At 43.0% G+C, this 21,500-nt stretch overlaps 1 protein-coding gene across 1 annotated transcript in view; it reads left to right on the top strand.

Annotated features, from left to right (window-relative positions):
• The window catches only part of SMC4 (structural maintenance of chromosomes 4), a gene marked incomplete in the record, with an annotated part of 1,657,727 nt that overhangs the window by 695,326 nt on the left and 940,901 nt on the right, over positions 1–21,500 (top strand). The window contains 1 exon segment of the mRNA XM_044070462.1: positions 3,134–3,298. Coding sequence (XP_043926397.1) covers positions 3,134–3,298 — 165 coding nt within the window.

The raw sequence follows: 21,500 nt of genomic DNA, 5'->3' as shown, positions 1-21,500 counted from the left end.
GAGCTGGTGGCTGTGAGTCTAGATGTTGGGACTTGGACGCAAAGGCATCCAAAAAGGCAGGGATAACTGGTCAGATAGCAGGGGGGCTGGGGGGTTTCCACCTGGACTAGGACGTAGTACCTTTTCTGAACATCAGACCTTTGAGAGCTGCACCACTTGGTGGTGTCTCACTTTAAGTGTTTCTCCAAAAGAGTTCCCCTCCAAAGGACAGTCTGTTGCATTAGATTCTTCCTCAGGGGAGGCATAGTCTAATGGTAAGGAATTTGAGGAGAGTAGGCCCAAGGAGTCACTTTCCAGTAAGTTCTTCCTCTGAATCAGGCTGCCTGGGGCTGGGGACCCAGCAGTAGGCCTGAAGGACATGAAGGCCTTGAATGATCCTTCAGTAAAACTTTTCCACCCTTTCTGGGGGTATTGAGGAGGGGTGACATGCTTAGCTTTGTTTTTCTTGGCAGGCACGTTCAATTATGTCCAAATTGACTTCCCTCACAAGGATTTGAGCGAGTCCCCAGGGGCCTTCTGACAGAATGAGCCTTGGAGCCCCCTGGATATCTGTACTGGATGCTTTTGAGTCCTCCCTCTGTGCTGTCATCTGAGTCTAAGGTGGTGTGCAAAACTGCCATGGCCTGAGGAACCAGAGCATTGTGCTTCAGGAGAGATGTTTGTTGAGATGCAGCTGAAGCTTTGGGCCTAGGCCTTTTGGCCTTCTGCTTCATACTCTGCTCGGTTATTGTGCTGTAGTGACCCATCTGTTTTGGCATGGATTTTTAGGTGTTTTCTCTAAATTGCGAGGGAGGAAAGCCTCCTCCAAATTGTCTTTGGGACGAATGACTGGCAAAACGGGTCTTGGTCATGTTTGGGCCTTAGATAAAAAAGATAATGTGACCATCTCTGTGGAAGCTGTATTCCACAATCACACTTCCCTTTCTTGGATGACATTAACTCGAGGGAAAAAGTATTCAGCAGCAAGACACAAAAGGTTCCCCAGCTGGTCACTTAACTTTTAGAAAAAAACTTCCGTTAGCAGAGTGACATCTGTGGCAGTCTGACAGGTGGCAAAAGTTATGAGGATGGTGTCACTTTATGGCTTACATCTCATAGCTGCCTACATGACACGTACCATGCACCTTTCAGTAGTAAGACTTTGGTATGATGGCAGATGTCTGGTCACCTTGGCATTTGATTCCCTCTTGTAAAGAATACTGCAACAGATGAATAGGACATCATCTGCTCTTGGAGATTTTCTTGAAGATTATGCACTGTTTTTTCTCATCGCCTCCTATCTTAACTATTAGAGGTAGATAAGGCTCAACAACTAACCTTTGCATAATAGTCTTCCTTAAATATTTATTTCCATGTTTTTGTGCTTTATACAGATTTTCATAAAACTTCCGGAATATTTCTAAAACCTTTACAGAATCTCAGATTATTTTTGTTAAAGGTTCTCTGTTTGGCAACAGTTTCAACGTTATTTCGCCTTTTGTTGTGCACAAATATTTTGTGCTGTGGAGTTAAATTGCGTAGCTGCACACTTTTTCAACTCCTTCATATCCAGATACTCCCTTATTTTCACTTTGCTTTCGCTCCTCCTCTTGTTCTGAGATTCCCCCTTATCCTGCAGTGCTTTAACCTTTGTCAGCCACGTTAAGTAATTTTGTATTGCTTCTTAACCACGTCTGTCTATTTTAATCGTATTTTTAAACTCCATTTTCATTTTATCCCAGTCACTAACTACAGGTTCAGCAGATAGTCTTATCTTACATAACCCTCAAATTTCTGCTCCCTCTTTTAAATTCCTTTTTTTAAAGGGTAGGTGAGAAAGTGCTAGTGTCTTATTTGCATTTTTTTCTGATCATGCACCAATAAAAACTAAGATGTGGTTATTGGATGTTAAAGCTTTCAACTGCATGTGTGTTCCTGTGCAATATAATTTCTATCTAGTCTAGCCCACTTGTACATTGGGAGAATGTGTACAATTCTGTCTGTCTTCCTACTGCTGAATTCCTATCTTCCATTCGTAATATTTTAAGTTTCTTAAGAACTCTATCCTCTTATTGTGTTGTCCCTCCTAGGTCCCCCTATTACACCCTCACTGTTGTAAATCAAATTTTATTCCCCACCTATAAATATTCCATGCTAAAGCTGGTTATTTCTTCCAAAAATGTATTAAGCTCCATAATAGCAGTTTTTGGTGGAATATAAATTTGTGCCATTGTAGTCCTCCATTGCAAATAGCGGCTTACTGCCACAAATGTACCAGTTGTCTTTTCCCTTATCTGTCAGTATTAGTCACCATCTTGCAATCACTGTAATTACTCCCCTTTTCTTCTAGCCCCAGTTTTCTGCTGAATATCCATTTTGAAATTGTTTTGTCTACTTAACATGCTCATTTCTTTGCAAATGTCTCCAGCAGCATTGCTATTTTCAGTCTGTATTTGAAATGGCAAGTTTCTGCAGGTTCAGGAAAGGTTAGTTTTATATTTCTTGGTATCGGTCTTTTATTTCTTAGTGAAGAGAATAGAGTCTCATCATTCAGGTAAGTCTGCCAATATGCTTGGATAGGTTTGTTTGGTAAAGATGTTCTGCTTCACCTAAAGTAAATGGTGATTTCATGTAATGTGAGCCAGATGACAAATCAATATCTTTATTTGGAATATTGTCAATTGTTCTCATAACTGAATAAAAACTGAAGTTTTTGGATTCAATATCAGTGTTGTAGCAAAGCTTTTTGGAGCAATCCTTTGGTAATTAAGTAAAGCAGCTGACTTGACTAGTGCTTTTGTTGCACCTTGCATAACTGTACAGCACAGCGAAAGGAAAACTGTTGTGGATAGACTTAGTGCATCAGATGTGGGCAACAGCAGGTTCTGTTAAGTTTCTTGCCTCTATTTTACTAGATAGTGAACTATGCTTATGAACTGTATAGGCCTGTGAATGTAGTTTTGCTTGAACTTCTACTCTTTCCCTCCCTACTCGCAGATAATCTTAAAATAGGCATGTTTTATTGTGCAGTCATTAAAGTTTGCATTTTCTGTGGAATGTTATGCTGTTTTATTTTGTCAAGACTCTGAGCTTGTTAAATGCTATGGCCCTGCTTTGTTTTTTTGTTGTATTTATTATACATTTTATTTTCAAGGTTGAGGAACTGAAAAATGTACCTGCCAACAGTGAAAAAATAATTGCTGATGCAACGTCTAAAGTTGAAGTACTTGAACAAGAAAAAGCAATGGAGGAAGAGAAATTAAAGCAAGTTATGGATAGCCTTAAAAAGGAAACACAAGGCCTGCAGGAGGAAAAAGAGGTATGTCCTTATGAGTAGGTGTCTTCCTTGTGATCTTCAGTGTTTGTGGTGTTGATCATTGTGCTTCACTGCAGCAGTAAAAACCTTTGAAATTTCCTGGTATCTAAGCCCTTGGTTTGCCTGAATATCAAAGATCTGATGTTTTCCCCAGGCCTAATGATTACATCCCATTCCATGTCAGGGGTTCCTAGGAAAAAAGGCCACTGGCCAATGCCATCAACTCCTTTCTGTCTTGCTGTTGAAACCCATTCAACCTGCATCACCAGTACTTTAGTTTCTTTGAAGCCAGGGATAGAACCCTGAAAAAAGAGCCTTGTTGGGGGATTTTCATTTACTATTCTGATAGTTTTAGATGTCCGTCAAATATAATACCTGCTTTGTGTGTAGAAAGCAGATCCCACAGGCACTTCCACCCCTTTTTTCCTGTGATGGAGCACAACATGCCAAATTTTCCCCAGTATGTTTTCTTTAAAAGGGGTATTAAGCATAGGGCTGAGTCCTTAGTCTCATTTAAAAAGAGAGGGGTAGGTACCGTCCATTTTCACACACCATGGCATCTGCTTATCTTGGTGCTGATCTTTCTTGCAAATGGAAAATGTGTCCAAAAGTAGTCTGACAACGTTTCTTTTTTTGGAGTGTTTAAAGGAAGAAAGATGTCTTCACAGATTCATGTGCCAGTTGTCGCTGAGACCTTTAGTGCAACCCCCAAGGAGGCCACCATGTAGTTGGCACCATCAACGTTTACTCTCGAGACATCTGGGGTCTTGGATAGGTTTGGAACGGTTAGGCAGGCATCTGCTTCCAACTCCTACATATGAATTGTTTGCAGGAGAAGGTGGTATTGGCCATAGTCTTGCATGAGAGGAGAGTGCAGCAGGTTATGTGCAGGTCATGACCACATACCTGCATCAGTCACTACTGAAGACGTGCCCAAGATTTGGCACAAGCTTGAAGTGTAAGATGGCTGCTGTCTGCCCTGGTGTGCACCACAGCCATCCCCCCACCTAGTCAGGTTAGCTGGGGGTCTAATGAAGTTAGAGATTCAGACAGCTAAGCTCTGATAGAGGACCTGCAGCAGGGACTACTGCAAAAAAAGAAAATGGGATTGTTCCCTTTAAGGAGTAATTTGATTCTTAAGACTAATGAAGATGGACTGGCATATGTGGACCAAATTTATACTGGGTTATATACCAGCTCTGAGTTAGATGACCATGCTTCAGCCTTGCCCCTTATCTGTCTTGCGGAGACTTCTCTGCAAGGAGAGGGTCCAGATGTTACTCAGTTTGTCTGAACATAAACCCCTATATTTTTCTCATTGTAGTGGTAGCAGATGTACAGTGCATGTCCATGTAACCTGACTCCCAAAATCTTAGAGCACCCCCCCCCCCAAAAAAAAAAAAAAAAAAACTGACAGATTTTTATAGGGAACAGTTTCTCACAACTACCTCTACTGGAATCTTGCAGAAGATCCTAAGTTTTCCCCAGGTGGTTTACTCCGTGTCTAAGCTAGACAAGTGCCACCCCATCCAAGAATCCGTCTTCATATGATGAGTAGAACTCTTAAGTCTGGGAAGAGAATAGATTTCATTTGCTCTAGCCATGAAACCTTTACATTTTCAAGCACTTATTTGCCATTTCTCGTCTGTTTAGACCTTTCTTTTTTACAGATATTTTTTTTCACTTTTGGAATGTTTTTATTGAAAATATGTACATTTTCATTTCGACCCCCACCCTCTCTAACTCCATGTAAACACACTACTCCATATAATTTTTCAAAAAAGGAAAATTACCTGTGTTATAAACAGATGCTTCAGATACAACTGCACCCACAGGCTTTTCCCATTGTAAAGTTAAGTTTAATCATGCAGACCATGCAAATCGTGCCTGTGCTCCATTCTGCACCATCCTCATCCCTTCTACTTTCCTTCCAGATGTGAAAAATAAATGGACTACTCTGAATATAGCCTTAAGTCCTCTGGCTCTCATATGAATCATAATGCAAAATCTATTCATACTGAGGTAGTTGTTGCTAGTAGAAATCTGCTTGTATTCTGCACAGTATTAAGACTTCATTTTTTTTCCATTGAGCTTTGTGTTATTTGAGTACCAATTTTTGTGTTTCTTACTAGTGTCTCACAGTTGTCCTGACTGAATTCTGAACACGAGATTTGATGTTACTAATCTTTCATCACTGATGGGTTGGTTGTCTGTTCTGCCTTGAAACCAAGTCGGCCTTATGCCAAGATTGCGCCAGCCAAAAACTCTCTAGCTAAGCTTTTACCTATATTACCCTTCTCCCTGTTACCGCAGATCTTGTTTGCCACTTGGCCGTAAAGACTTGTTCAAACCAGCTCTCAGCTAAGTCTTATTTTTGATAAAGCTTTGATAAGAATTTTCTTGTATTTTCCTTTATCTCTTTGTCTTTATCCTTTCTACTGTCAGTCTAATTCCTTTTTCCCCTTCAAATTACCTTTTGGTAACCTTCAGTACCATTTTGTACAGCCTTTCTCCCTACCCTACCCATTGTCATAGTCCTTAAATACCATTGCTGGTATTTATCCCCTTTTCCCTTCACTTATCTTACTTTATCTACAAAAAAAATATTTAAAATACATAATACTCCTTTCTACCTATCTCGCTTTGGTGAATTGAGTGTTCAATATGTCTGAAACAAAAGGGGACATCTGGCTTTAAACAATGCCTACAATGTAGCCTGAAAATGCCAAACAGTGTATTGTTTGGGAGTACCTCATCTCCCTGTGCAACCACCTTGTTCTGTGTGCCAGGGATTTAGCTCCCATACTTTGAATGAATGCAGGAATAAGTTAATTCTAAAGGGCCTACTCAAGACTCAGGATGCACATTACCACATCAAAATAGACAAATGTTGCAGAAGGCTTCTTTGCTTCTGGCTGGGAGCCAATCACTACCAATTCTGTGCTCTGCTATTCAGACTCTCTACAGTCCCCAGAGTGTTCACCAAATGCATGGGAGTAGTAACAGCTCAGTTGAGACTGCAAGAATTCTGGGTGTTTCCATATTTAGAGGATTGGCTTCTTAATGACCTCACCAAGCATCTATTGGTAACAGCCCTAAAATGCCCCCTATGTTTGGCACACCTTCTGGGAATTTCTATAAATTGGGAGAAATCCAACCTGACTCTGACCTAATAGGAGCAGTGTTCAACACCCATTCCTGCTTTAGTCTCTCGCAGACCACAGTTTCTAAAGACTAAGGCTTCAACTCTAGGTGATTCTCTATCAAAACAAAGTTTTAGCTCGTGAAGTCCTCCATCTCCTAGGTTCAGTGGCAGCTCCTACACCAATGGTGCCGCTTGCAAAACTTCAAATGAGACTCTTCCAATGACTTCTGTTATCTGTGGTACCCAAGTCATCCTTTTATCCTTTTAAATTCGAATAACAAATCCGTGCAAATGACCTAATTTGGTGGATGAGACCAGAAACCGTTTTGGAGCCACCCCTTCCATCCTTCTCATCCTAGAGCCACTTTGACCACGGATGCTTCTCTGAATGTCCTAAAACCGAGGGCAGTGGTTTTAGTGTTGCAAGCATTTCAGTCTGTGCTTCCTTCTGGAACACGTACCAAACTACTGACATGCTGTCTGACTGGATGGCAAATCAACAAGCAGGAAGGAACCAAGTCCTATCCCTTATGCCGAGAGGCCATGAGAATATGGCAGTGGGCGATGGGTTTCAGCTGTTTTCTGATGATAACGCATATTCCTGGGGATTTCCATGTGATTGCAGACAAGCTGAGCAGATGTATTCTCCTGCCTCATGAGTGGTCCCTCAATCTGTACATAGCGGCAAAAATTTTCAACCTTTGGAGCCAGCCTTGCTGCGACCTATTTGCCTCGCTGTCAAACCACAAATACAACAGCTACCTCACCTTAATTCCCCCTAAGGGGGGAGTCCCTGAGGGATGCTCCAATTCACGATTGGCCCAAGGGACTACAATATGCTCACCCCCCCCCCATTCCTCTGATTTCCCCAATTCCTGAAGAAAGCGGTTTGGTTGAAAAGCAAAGTGATCGTCATAGTACTTACTGAACTCGACAAGTATAGTTCCCCTTTCTCTGTCCTCAATTATTATGCCGATCATGGATTCTGAATCCAACTCCAGATCTGATTTCTCACCCTCAAGGGTTGAGCCACCCAAATTTGACCAGTCTCAAGCTGACAGCTTTGTTTCTCCACTTCTGCTGATCACCAGGCAGAAGAACCTTTCTTCCCCGGTATGTGACATTCTGGCTTCTCACACCATCCACCAGGAAACTCTTGACAAATGGAAGAGATTTTCACTTTAGTCTAAGCAGAAAAAAATAGACCCATACTCTGCCCCAGTTACTACAGTGCTAGATTACTTTTCAAATTTCCCCGACACTGCTAATTATACGGGTTCACCTGACTGCAATTTCAAATTTCCATAATGGTTTTGGGAATTCCTCAGATTTCTCAGTCTATGTAAAACTTTACTAAAAGCCTCTCACATTAGGCCTCCAATCAACCTATAGAACCATGGAGCCTCACACTAGTCCTACAATTTGACGTAACCTCCCTTTGAACCTGCAGCAATGTGTGACATACAGTTCTTATTCTGGAAGTCTCTTTCTGGGGGCCATCACATCAGCTTGGCATGCTCCACACTCTAGGCCTGAAATGCCCCTATTTAATTTTCTACAAGAACAGAGTATCACTCTGGACAAAGCCTACCTTACTCTCCAAAGTAATTTCTGATTTCTCTATAACAATCTACCAGTCTTTTCTATAATTTTTCAAATAAGAGTACTGTCTGCATTTGTTAGATTTACACAGACGGTTGAGATTCTGTCTAGATAGGACAAAAACCAATGTGCAAATCAAGACCACCTATTTATATCCTTCTCTGGCCCTAAAATGGGAGTCAGTTTCTAAGGTGACCTTATCTAAATGGTTCAGAAACTGTACTTTTCATTCATCACCACCAAAAAAACTCTTACCACAGATTCAAAGCTCACTCAACCAGATAAACGGCAACTTTAGTGGCTTTCCACTCGGAGCTTCTTTGGATGATATCTGTGCAGCAGCAACGAGGGCTACTCCTCATACCTTTAACTCATTACAAAATGGATTTGGTCTCCAGTGGAAGAGCTTCATTTGTCTCAATGGTGCTCGGTAATCTTCCACAAGGGCCACCCAAGTGACACGAGGCAGCTGGGGACTCTGTCCCTTCAGTGATGAATGAAGGTTAACAACATCTGATCAAGAAGTTGTCTTACCATAATGTTTCATCTGTGGTGTTAATGTTCATTCATCACGCCCCACCCTCCTTTCCCCTTCTAAGGCTCCTGGGAGATACTTTGAGTCCACATCTTGAATTAGGGTACTTGCTCAGAAACCGCCTCAGAATTTGCCAGTTAATAGTAAATCAATCTGTGGTAACAGGGAGAAGAGTACTATGGACAAAAGCTTATGCTGAAAGTTTGTCTGGCGCAAGCCTGGTATAAGGCTGACTTTGTTCCAAGGACGGAACCGACAACCCATCAGTGATGAATGAAGGTCAGCAGCAACAGATGAAAGGTTATGGTAAGACTACTTTTTTTCGTTCTCTGTTTGGCTATGGTAGCAAATCCTCAGTTTCCTGAAGGCGTGCACTCAACACACGACCTCTGCTTGTATGCATCTGGGTATATAGGTGGACATTAGCATTACTACGATACTTCTGTGATGTACACACAGATGTAGTACTCCACACAGAGTACGGTCTGCATTTGTTAGATGTAAACAAGACAGTTGAGGTTCTGTCTAGATAGGACAAAAACCAATGTGCAAATCAGACCACCTATTTATATCGTTCTCTGGCCCTTTTTCTTTGTACTTTTTTTAAAATTTTTTGTGGAGCTTTTCTCCCCGGGCCTCTGCTGAAAAAGGGCCTTTTCGGCTCCGGCACCCCCGGTTAACAAATGTAAAATAAATTAAAAAAATAAATAAATGTACCAAATGAGACAGGCAATGAAAACCAGCTCAGTGGAAAGTACCCCTTATTCCCTGATAACTTATTTTTATTTAGTTTGGTTGAGTAGGTTAGTTGGGATCAAAGGGGCTTTCTTAGTGAGCATCTTAAATGTGAATTTAAATGGCAATTACTACTTAATGCATTAAAAGCCCAATGTATTAATGAAGTCTGCTGTATAAATTAAAGTTGAAGCATTTAGAGATTTGAGTCTGTATAATATATATATTTTGCATTCTTTATATATATTCCTTAAACTTGTACATATGTATATTTGTATGGTTCTGTATGCATATTTAGGAACTTGGTATGTATTTTATTTTAACTTGGTGTTTTTAAGGTGTGTATTCAGAATTTTGATGTGATTGGTGGAATTTAGTTTTGGAGAGTTTTGTGTAATGTTTATCATTCTGAAGTTTCTTTTACGAGAAACTTTATTTTAACTAGATTTGTTGCCTGCCTCATTTAGTACACCACAGAAGGATCTTACACGGAGTGTCACTACTGCCATCCCTTGACCTGTTTTTCAGGTAAATGCTGTGTTTGGAAACCTTCTTTTTTTTGCAATTTGGACTATGTTTTAATATTTATTCGATGTCAACTGGGGTGGGAGGTGCAAGTGCAGTAGGCAGATTCCATACAAGGACTTGACAAACTTGAGTACTTTTTTGTTTAGGCCCATAACCACAACTACAAAGCCTGTTCTATCTGCCAGTTGTCTTTTAAAAACCTTTAGGTTCAGGCTTTCCTCTGAACACATTCCTTGAAACTTGTCTAAAATGCCTGGCATGTGTTAGTATGGTGGTAGCCCCAGCATCCAACATTGCCCTTTTGCCAAAAAGGAAACTCCAGAGACTCTAAAATGATTTGCATTCTTAATCTTTCCAAATCAGATGTAACCAAATATATCCTCCCTGTTGCCCACTAACAAGACCATGTTGGAGGCCTGTATGGCTCTTGAGGCCTTAGAAGCTGTGGATACCTCTGAATCGTACCTAAAATCCTAGTATGAGAAGAGGTTCCTAGTATGAGAAGAGGTTCCAGGTACTCAAGTATACCAAGGTTCCAAACTCCGGAGATTTTCAGGCATATTTCATAGGTAGGTACTAGGCTATCTGCCCAAGGGCATTTATAAGCCTAGCCAGAATGTGTTGGCTTTCACCACCCTTTTGAATTAGTTTCCTGGGCCTCTATCTAGCAGGACCATTGAAGAGATCTCGGGGGTAAATTTACGATTTCCCATCCACTCTACAAGATTTCCCTTGAGTCAGTGAGGGGCTTTGCTGAACATAAACTGGGATTCTATTCCAGAGCGAGGGAAGTCTCTGGGACAGGAATCTATCCCTCAATCATGTCCTGTTTGTTGTGCTGAGGTTTAATTCACTGGAGCATGTGGCTCTAAGATTTGGTTTTCTTGGTGGAGCATGTCAATTAATTCCAGGTTGGACATGGCCTTGTAAGTCAAGCAGAGATCACCTCTGAGTAGGCGGCAAGCAACCGAGTAGAGCTGGAGTTACTTTAGTTGAGCTGCATAGGGCATCAGTTTGAGGCCCATGATCCTCTTGGTGAGGTACTTATGTGGTCTTTCCAGCTGTTGCAGGTGTCGAGTAAGGTGCGTTCCAAATGGGGCATTGTACTCTATTATGGCTTAATGAGTGATGAGTAGAGGCACAGTGACCCCTCTTGATCTAGATGTGAACCCTTTTGTGATTAGGTGGACTACATAGAATTTCTAACCACTTTGGCAATGTGATTATCAAAGGAGAAGTTGCTATCTACCTGGGTCCCCAGGTCCCTAATTACATCTTACTTGCATAGTGGATTACCACCTATGTGATAATTCGTGGGCACTTTGTTTTTTCCAAAGGGGATGACTATGCATTTTTTGGCATTTAGCTCGAGGCCATGGTTCTGACATCAGGTATCTGTCTCTGTGAGACCCTTCTGGAGGATGACTGTCAGTCATGACTAAAAAAAAAATAATTTTAGCTACTCCATTCAGTGAGTCGCTATGGCCTTCACATAAACTGTCTTATGCCTGTCTGAGGTTGTGATCTCACTAGGCACAATAAGGAAAAGTGCCCAAACCTAAGGGTACCTGGTGACACTTCGCCATCTGCCTGTACAGTTAGGTTTGTTATGAAAGAGTGCAAGACTCCTTTGCAGTCCCCTCTGCTGACTTAGGTTGTGGCACAGGCCTCTATCAGGGCCTGTTTAGAGTCCAGTACACTTCTGGGTCTTTCGCGCAACCTGAAGAACTTGGTTTATTGGTGGGATCTGTAGTTGCTTTGCTGATACCATCTTCTGCCTACTACTTCCTAACTGATGAAGGGGTTTCTGGAGTTTCCTGTCAGGAGATCACCTTTGTTCATCAGCCTCTGAATTCAGCCGTTAACCCACATCCTGACCTTGGGGGGACTTCGCTTTCTGGTCCAATTCTAAGGCTTCACATAAAAATGGATGCAACCAGCTTGCCCTAGCTGAGACGTACTGGCTACCACTCCTAAACACTGTCCTAACAATAGGACACAATTAGCATGATTTAGAATTTAATCACCATAGCCAGATTCAGATGCTCCCTCCTCCCCACAGTGGTTTTCTGATTCTTTTGCCTTTGACCGTGATAAATCCTTAATCAGAAGTGAATTCATTCATCTATCGTTTCCTAAGGGGATTCAGACTCCAAGAACCCCCCCCCCCCCAGAAAAAAATCCTTTTACAGAGACCCTACATACCCAAAGGCAAACTCATTTAAATGGGAAGCACAGGACTATTCACAACGTAAGAGCAGTAGGGATTTTCTAAAATTCCCTGAGCATAAACCTCTTGACTCTGGGTCCAAAGGGAGCTAAAGTTAGTTCTTCCAAAACTTCCCATGCCAACTGACAGGGAGAGAGCATAGCCTTGGACATGTTTGGAAAGAGTCTGCATCTCTTCTACCTTGGTCATGAGGTCTTTAAATTGCCACTTTCGGATTACGTATCAGGATACCATTCTGGATCAGATGAAGAAAAAATAGTTGGGACTGAAAAGGTATTATCCAATGAGCTGTTTAACATATGCAATTCCTGCTCTCAAGTAGCACTCCTTGCTCTTGAGCTTATGATGCTCTCTAAGCTTTTTAGCAGGGTGGCAGTTATAGGATCTGTCAGAAGAATTCTTGGCTGAGGTAACTGTCACTCCGTGAACATGTGAATTCCAGTCTCTTGGATGCTTCATTGGATGATTTCTTTTTTGCCCCAAGGCTGAAGCCGTGCTTAAGAATGGAGGATAAGGGCCAGATCCTTGGAGATGGTCAGAGACCATCTTCAGGTTCGAACTGCATTTACTAAACACTGGTTCTTTCTGGCCTCACAATCTAAGCCTAGTCATAGGAGACCTCAAAGGGAAAGGAGCCAAAGGCAACACCAGCATCCAAGACAGTGACAGACCAATTCATATAGGGCTGTGAGATCCTGCCAACAGGGGCAGTAAAGGAGTAGTCTCAAGATGCTCTTTCTACCCCCTAATCAGAGTTGGAAGACTGCTGTCCTTTTCAAATTTGGCTATCATTACCCGGGATCAGTGGGCAGTGGAAATCATGCAGAAAGTTTACAGGCTCCAGTTCTAGTAACCTCTGATTTGGTCTGGTTTCCCAGATATTCCACAATACCAGCAAACTGGCCTTAAAGCAGTTACAGCTCTTGTGCATCCAAGGCTCTGTGGAATCGCTGCCAAACTACTTAGAGAAAAAAGGATTTTACTCCTAGTCTCCAGAAAAGATGGTACCTGGTGGCTCTGGACGTGTCAAGGCTCAACAGATTCTTGCGGGTACCAAATTTCAAATGCTAACCTTACAGAAATTGCTGCCTGTGATCTCAAACGTTTACATGGTAATCTTGGATCTAATGGCTGCATATCTCCACTTTACCATAAAAAAAAATTTGCAGGAGGTTCTTTACTTCAGGGCAGGTAAGAGACATTATCAGACCTCTGAACTGCCCCTAGACTTGACTACTGCATGCAGTCAACACAAAATGCTTAGCCCTGCTGATAGCTTTCTGCAGGTGAAAGGCCCTTCATATTTACCTCTGCTTAGACAACTGGCTCATTCAGGCAACAGATATGGAAAAATTCAAAGCAGATGAGCTTCACTGCTAAGAGATCCTGGCTTTACTGGAGTTCACTATCAGTACCCAATAGTCTGACCATCCATACAATGGTTTTGGGGGGTTGCTGGACTCCAGAAAACCTTTCTTTCTCCAGACAAGGTTAACTTTTTAGCTCTGTCCTTACAAAAACTCCTCTTCAGGAATTCACAGCCAGCATATTACGCCGAGCCTCGCATTACATAGCCTGTTGCATCCTCCCGATTCCCCTAGCTAGACTACATATGAGGAAACTGCAATGGTACTTCAGAAATAAGTGGTGCCACGATGCTCGGTCACTCTACTTCAAGGTTAAGCTTCTCTCTTGCCTCAGGTAAGAGTTTGCCTGGTGGGACTGAGCATGCTCCCTCAACCTGGGTCTTCTCGTAATTCCTCAGGACCAAACTCTGACCTTGGAAATAGCTTGGGGGGGCATCACAAGAAAATTTACTCTGGGCAGATGGTATTCCCAGTTCAAGAACAAATGCAATCTAAAAACTGGCAGTTCAAAGTGGTCTGATTGCTTTTAAGATTAATGGAAATAGAATACTCCTAATAAAAACAGACCATCACTTTTACTGGGTCCGTAAGCAAGCAGAGGGGACTTGGTCTTGCCCTCTGTCACTTAGCCATGGACGTTTGGGTAAACGACAATCTCCCTGGGTCTACATCATGTGGCACAGTACGTACCAGGAGAATCCAGTCAGCAGGTGAATCACCTAAGAAGGAGCCTGTCAGACCCTCAAGAGGCAACTGCATTGGGAAGTTTTTCTCAGTGTAGGTAAAGAATGAGTTGTGCAAGAGAGACTGACATCCATTTGCCACCATAGAAAATGTTCACTTGAAAAAGTTTTGATCAATAACCAAAACCAGGTCAGCCTTGGAGACTGATGCTTTCTACTTCCTTTGTACAGGCTTCTTTTTTCTCTATGCCCCCCATACCCTTGCTTCCTTGAGTACTGCTGAAGATAAGGGCAGAAGGTCCAAGGGCCATTCTGATAGCCCCAGATTGGCGAAGACCACACTGGTATCCTCTCTACTTCAGTTTAAGCAAGAAGGAACCATGGCTGCTGTCCCAGTGAGAGGACCTGTTAAAGAACAAGGGCACTATCATACACCCAACCTGAGCACTCTAACTTTGACAGCTTGGATGATAAACCGTGACTCATTGGAATAGGGCCATCTCTTGATAAGCAGCTTGTGAATCTGCTAAAAGAAGCCAGGAGACTTGACACAAGAAAATCTTCCTCCAAATGGAACAAATGCTATCTTTAATGCAGACAGAAGGGACAAACCCCTCTTCTACCTCCGATGCTTCTGATCCTTTCATACTTGAGGACTTCTTGACAAAAGGTCTTATTTCTCTAAATTCATACCTCAGCAATTTCAGTTGACTGATTCAGCTCCCTCTCTCCTCCCATCCTGTCATCTCAGTTTGAGAGGGGTTATCCACATTATTAGACCCCTGAGGAACCCTTCCCCCTAGTTGCTTCACAGTTTAATTCTGGAGAAGCTTAGCCTACCACCTTTTGAGTCCGCTGCCTCCACAGACAGCAGATTCCTGACCTGGAAAACAACCTTCCTGCTAGTTTTCATCTAGAAGAGTTTGAGATTTAGCCCTTTTGTGTGGAACCTTTCATCACTTTTCATTCTGTTAGATCTTGGGACCAATCCTTCCTTTATACCCATAGTTCGAGATCTCAAGACCAGACCATCCATTTGCCTACTTTTTCCCTAACCCTCAAAAAAAGGGAGAAACCATCCTCCATACTTTGGATGTGCATAAGGAACTGTAAGAGAACAAAGAATGTCAGGAAGTATGACCAGAGTTTGTTTTTGGCCTTTGCCTGCAGCTTTGAGAGGAGATAATTTTCTAAATGCTCTTCATTTGGATCTACTGTATCTTGTTTCGTAACAGTCATGAAAAGAAGCCTCCTGCCCCTGTGAGGTCACACTCTAGTAGATTATTGCTACATTTTCTGCCTTAAAGGGTGGTCACTAAAGTTTTGGAAGCTGCTACTTCGTCTTTTGTGCATACCTTTATTGAACATTCTCTTCCAACCTTCTGTAAGTCCATAGTGGGGATTTACTGTCCTCTTGCAGGACACTTTATGAATATTCCATTCACTCTCCTTTCAGCTTTTGGAGTACATCAGTTGACATGCAGCAATGAAACACCAACGTAGAACAGCTGTGTACACCAGCCATAAATGAGGATCTTCAAGTGAACACAGCCAGCCTGATTATCAAAGTATTGGGTCCTGCGTCGGTTGCTGTCTCTTCTTCCATGACGTCAGGCAGTCTGGTATAAAGCATGCAACTGATGCCGTTACATCAGTCTTTCTTGCGGTGCCCGAAGCAGAAGCAGTTGGCAAGTGCTGGTCGGCAGACTCCTGAAATTTTCGTTTTCGAGTTTCAGAACCCAAGTCTTAAAAAAAGCTAAGTACCCCCATTGGGGATCCTTTTCTTGCTCTTAAACCGATGTCAGTAAAAGTTAACAAGTGTATTACTTGTGGAAAGCAAACTCCTCAAAAATTTTCATTTGTACTGCATTCCTTGCTTAGGCCCCGACCACGACGTTCCTCACTGTCCATTTTGTGCCTTACTCAATCCATGAATTATTAGTTGGTTCATTTTTGCATCAAACTATTTCGGTGCTTTGTTTAATTATCCAGAAATGGCTTTGGTAAGCCATCCGACTACAGGCATTCCAAAAAAAGCCTAAAGATAGACAGGCTGCATAGGTCCAAAGCTGCCGATGATGCTTCCGTTAAGCTAGTTGCCAGTTTGCCGGTACTCAGCCCCTGATACCTGCTACTTCAGATTTGCAGGCCTCTACTGAAACCCATTCGGAGTCAGGTATGCCACGAGATACTTCGACTATGGAGCCTGTTCATAGGTTTATACTGGGCTTATCTGCCCTGGGGCAATTATAAGCCTAGCCTGATTCTGTATGGCTTACGCCACCCCTTGATTTGAGTATACTATACCCTTTTTAAGGTTTAGTTTACTGTGCCTCTGTCTAATAGTGACACAGTAAGCCCTGGGACAAACCTACGATCCCCCATCCACCTATCGAGATTCTTCTTGAAGAGTTTCAGTGAGGTGCTCTGCCTCACATGAACTGGAATTCTATTCCAGAGCGAAGGGAGCTTCTGGGTTATGAACCTGTCCCTCCAGCAAGTTCTATTTATTTCTGTGCTGAGGTTCAAGTCCCTCAAGCTTGTGGCTCTAAGGGATTTAGATTTACTGAGGTGGAGCATGTCCATTATTTCTGGATTTGACATAGCTTTGTATGTCGGGCATAGATCGCCTCGAAGTAGGCGGTATGCAACTGAGTAGAGCTGGAGTTTTTTTTAACCGAGCAGCATATGGCATCTGTTTGAGACCCTTGATCCTCTTGGTGAGATACTTTTGGGGTCTCTCTAATTGCTGCAGGTGTCTGGTAAGGTACATCCCAAAAGGGGCATTGTATTATATGATGGGCCTGTTGAGGGATGAATAAAGGGGCATGATTACCTCTCTTGATCTAGATGTGAAACCCTTCGTGATGAGGTGGGCTATGTATTAGGTCTTTCTAACCTTTGGCAATATGGTTTTCAAAGGAGAGATTGCTATCAACTTGGGTCCCCAATAACTTTCTCTGTACTTAATGGGTTTCCGCCTATGTAGTAATTTGTGGGCACATTGTTTTTGCCAAAGGGTATGACTATACATTTTTTGGCATTTAGCTTTAAACCATGGCACTGGCATCAGTTTATCTGCCTCTGAGACCTTTTTGAAGGATGTTTGTGTCAGCTGGAGAGTCTATTATGACACCCAGTTTGCAGTCTGCAAACTTGGTGAGCCATAGTCCTTCCACATTTGCCTGTACCTCGGAAAAGTATATACCGAACAAGAGTGGTCCCAGGACAGAACCCTGTGGGACGCCACTTGTGACCGGTTTCAAGTCTGACATGGCTCCAGCAACTCTCACTCTGTGGGTTCTGTCTTTGAGCCAGTTTGCGACCCATCTTGTGACATAGGGGTTTATATTTAAGCTGGATAGCTTATCTATGATGCCCGAGTGGGGTATTGTGTCAAATGCCTTTGCAAGGTCCAGATAGGCTGTGTGGACTACCTTCCCTTCATCTATGGCTTTGGTGACTGTTTCGAAGAAGTCAACCAGGTTCAAAAGGCAGGATCTGCCCTTGACAAAGCCGAACTGGGTAGGATCTAGTGTCTGTAGGTCCCCAATGTCTTTGAGCTCCATGATGATCCTCTCCATAGCCTTGCAGACTAAGCTAGTCAGGCTTATGGTACGATAGTTTCCAGGGTCCGTAGAGGCTCCACCTTTGTGGAGTGGGACCATTGTTGATGTACGCCATTCTGTGGGCACATATCCTGTAGCGAGGCTGAGATTGTATAGCTGTTTTATTTGAGGGATTAGTTCCTCTTGGAGTTAATGTAGGACGCAACCTGGGATGCCATCTGGTCCCATGGAAGCAGTGTTTTTTGCTTTGGAGAGGGCAGCCTTCACCTGAGCATCAGAGATGTTTGGGAGGCAGCCCTCTGTTGGGATAGATACTTGCTCTTTTGGGGGGGAGGGGGTGGAGAAGTTTGCACTGAACCGGTCTGCTAGGATATTGGCGAGGTCTGTGGGTTCAGTGTATTTTTTGTCGTTTAGAATCAACTCAGAACAAGTCTGGGAGTTGCATCCCAGGTTCCTAACATAACTGAAAAAAGCCTTATGATTGTCTTTGGTGTTCTGTGCAATTTTTCTCTCTAAGCTGGCCTTGGAGGATTTTGAGGGATCGTAATTTTTTGCTAGTACTGATCAGAGATGCCTTCCCTATTAGGGATTTTGCTCCATGTAGTAGCTTCCTCCTGTTGTACAGTTTATTTATGGCAGGGGTCCACCAGAGTGGACGCCTGCCTTTGGATGATAGGGTCTTGGTTTTGTTTGGGATAGCATGACCCATGCATTCCTGGAGATGTCCGTAGAATGCGTTTATATAGGATTCTGCAGTTTGGGCCGTAGTTTCCACTGGCCCTGCGGCCTTGAAGCATTCAACTTCGGTTTTGAGAAGTTCGCTTTTAAGAAGTTTTTCACTGTGGTTTTCTGGGCTGGGGGTGGGGTCGGGATGTGGACATCCAGTGAAATTAATTTATGGTCTAATCTTACCAATGAGGGATATACTTCTGGTGTGGAGCATAGAGTCCGCATGTTGGTAATGATCAGGTCTAGTATGTTGTCCCCTCTTGTAGGAGTGGTGACTAGTTCCATAGCATTTGAGTTTATAATTTCCAGGAACCTTTGGGCTTAGGTGCTGGGGCTTGAGTATTGTTCCCAGTCAATGTTTGGGTAGTTGAAGTCACCTAATATAATGGTGTTCAGAGAGATCTTCATGTTCTCCAATGTTTTCAGGAAAGCCGAGTGGGATTCCTGACTTTGAGAGGGTGGTCTGTAGGATTCTATAAACTGAAAAGCAGTCTTGCCACTTAGTTGCACATGGATGGTCTCCGATACTTCGTGCAATGCCACTAACCTGGAGGTGTGGATATCCTTGATAAATATGGAAACTCCCCCTCCTTTTGTGGTTCGGTCCGGGTTTTGCGGTCAAAGCATGATATGAGGTATAGCCTGGTAGTGCTGGTGGTGCTCTCTGGAGCCTTGAACCAGGTTTCTGTCACTGAACAGATGTCCATGTTCTCCATACTGAGGAGAGCTTAGTGCTTGCATCTTGAGGTTAAGACTTCTGGCGTTGAGCAGCATTACCCTTAGTTTCTTGTTCCTTGTGCTGTCTATGGGGGTGGGTTTGACTTTTGAGCCTTGCCTAAAAAAGGCACTATGGGGGTGGCAAGAGCCTTTGCCAATATCCGAAAGCCCAGTGGTGACAGGTGCAAGCCGTCCCTAGCGAAGCAATGTGGCTTGTCGAGCATGTCATCCCAGGCTGACAGACACTGGATCCCCTTTGAATGACACCAAAATTTTAGCCAAATGTTAAAATCGATCATTTTGTCTTTGTACTGTGGCATCATTCTAGGTGAGGGTAAGATGCTGCTCAAGGTCAGGGTCATACCAGCCTGGGCTACATGATCAGAGAGCTCGTCTGTCTCCATGTAGTCCAGGGAGGTACATCTCAGGTCATTCACACCAGCATGTACAATGACAGAGTCATATTTGTATTTGCTTTGGAGTGATCTGAGTGCTTGCTTTATGTAGTGGATCCTAGCACCTGACAGGCAGCTCACCGTGACCTCCTTATTCAGCCTGGTGAGCGGGACGCGAGTGTGTCTGACAATAGTCGCCTATTACAAGAGTATCAGGTGTGTTAGTCAGCCTTAAGGGCTGTGGCTGCTTGGCACACTGACTTTGTGGGCTATCTGTTCTGCGTGTTTTGTTTTGAGGTACCGTTTGGATGTCTGGTTTGGAGGTCTCTTGCTTAGGTAGATTTTTATTTAGAGCCTCGGAGTATGTTTTTGTGTATTTGTGTTTGGTTCGCTGATGTGGTGGGACTGTGATACTGGAATTGTGTTGTGAGGTTACCTTTTCCTCCTGACTGGTTACAACACTTTTGAGATGAGCTCAGCCTCCAGTTTGGCTAAATAGTTGCATCTCTCACATATATTTGAACCTGTTTGGAGGAGGAGAGGGTTGTCTGTGTACATGAGACAAGTTGTAACATTGCCTCAAAATTCCCAGATTCACCAGCTGGACTGGAGAGTAAACCATTGACTGACCTTTGGACATGCTAGAGTAATATAGGAAAACTGAATTTAAGACTGACCAATAGAGGACAGGGTAATCGTAGAGAGTATAAGAGTAAGTAGTGCTTATGGTTTAATAGTGCTAACTTGTAGGATTACTTAACTGGACCAGTGAAGGGCCTTAGAATGAGAATATGGTGTTTAAATTGAGAGAGGGCAGTTCTAAGGGAAAAAGTGAAGAGCAGACTTTGTGGAGCCAGGAATAGTTTAAACCCAATTAGGCGGCGCTGCCCACTGTTGCGCTATGCACAAAAACGTGCAAAAGAGGGTAGGGTTTTTGGCAGGGCTTTGAAGGTTTACGGTCAAGTCATTGTGACAAGTTTACCATAGGGTCTTACTACTTCCAGCTTTGAAAGTGGGAGCCCCCCACTGCGGATGTGACCTTCCCCACTGTGGATGTCTGTACCTTGGAAGGGTCTGGAGCCGCTGTGCAGGCACCGGCTTCTCTGGGTGTATTCAGGCCTACTGACTTGCATAGCAAATAGATGTCATCTTCAAGGCCTAAAACTCTGTCCACGCCTAGAAAACCAACATCCAAACCGCATGGTCAGGCCCATATGCCTAAAAAAACAAGAATGGCTGAAGATCTTATTACTCTAGTTAGGAGAAGCCAACCTTCTCCCTATTAAGAGACCTAGAACTGATTTTCCTCCTGATCCTTCAGAGCACGATTATGAAATTTGTTTCTTCTAATGACTAGGATTTGCCCTTCTCTACCTATGAGGATTATGATGCAGAGGAACTCTGTATCCTCTGCTTCCCCTCCAGAAGATTTCTCTTTTGGTGAAACTTTGCACACTTTTTTTAGGGAGCATTTCCACTGAGAAAGCCAGGATTACTCTGACTCCAAAAAGAGGCTTAGGGAATTATTACTCATACATCAACACAGGCCTTTAGGCTTTCCCTTGTGTACTGGACACTGTAGATGATGCCTTCTTGGAATCCAGCTTGGCCCCAGACCCTACCTCCAGCTCCCAGGAAACCTGATAGGAATTAGAGTACCTGACTTCAAGTTCTTTTAAAAATCCTACTGCGGATCTAGAGACCATTTCTCAGGGACCCAGAGGAATTAAGGCTACTACTGCCAAAAACCCTACCCCTCTAGAGATTCCAGGGCCCTGGACAGATGTGTTAAGAAGGTATACACTTTTGCTACTTTGGCCATTAGGGCCTTAAACTGCCAGCTTCATATGTTAAAGTATCAGCAGCATATTATTGAGTACGTAAATAGAAAATGATGTTTATTCCGACTGTGCTGAAAATAATTACAGAAATTTTTCTAAAGGAAAAAGCAATTTTTTTCAGGGGGCCTG

This window comes from Protopterus annectens, chromosome 4.part1 (genome assembly GCF_019279795.1).
Source record: "Protopterus annectens isolate FY-2018-M chromosome 4.part1, PAN1.0, whole genome shotgun sequence".
NCBI classification, from domain to species: Eukaryota; Metazoa; Chordata; order Ceratodontiformes; family Protopteridae; genus Protopterus; species Protopterus annectens.
This window is presented reverse-complemented; position numbering and strand designations above follow the sequence as displayed.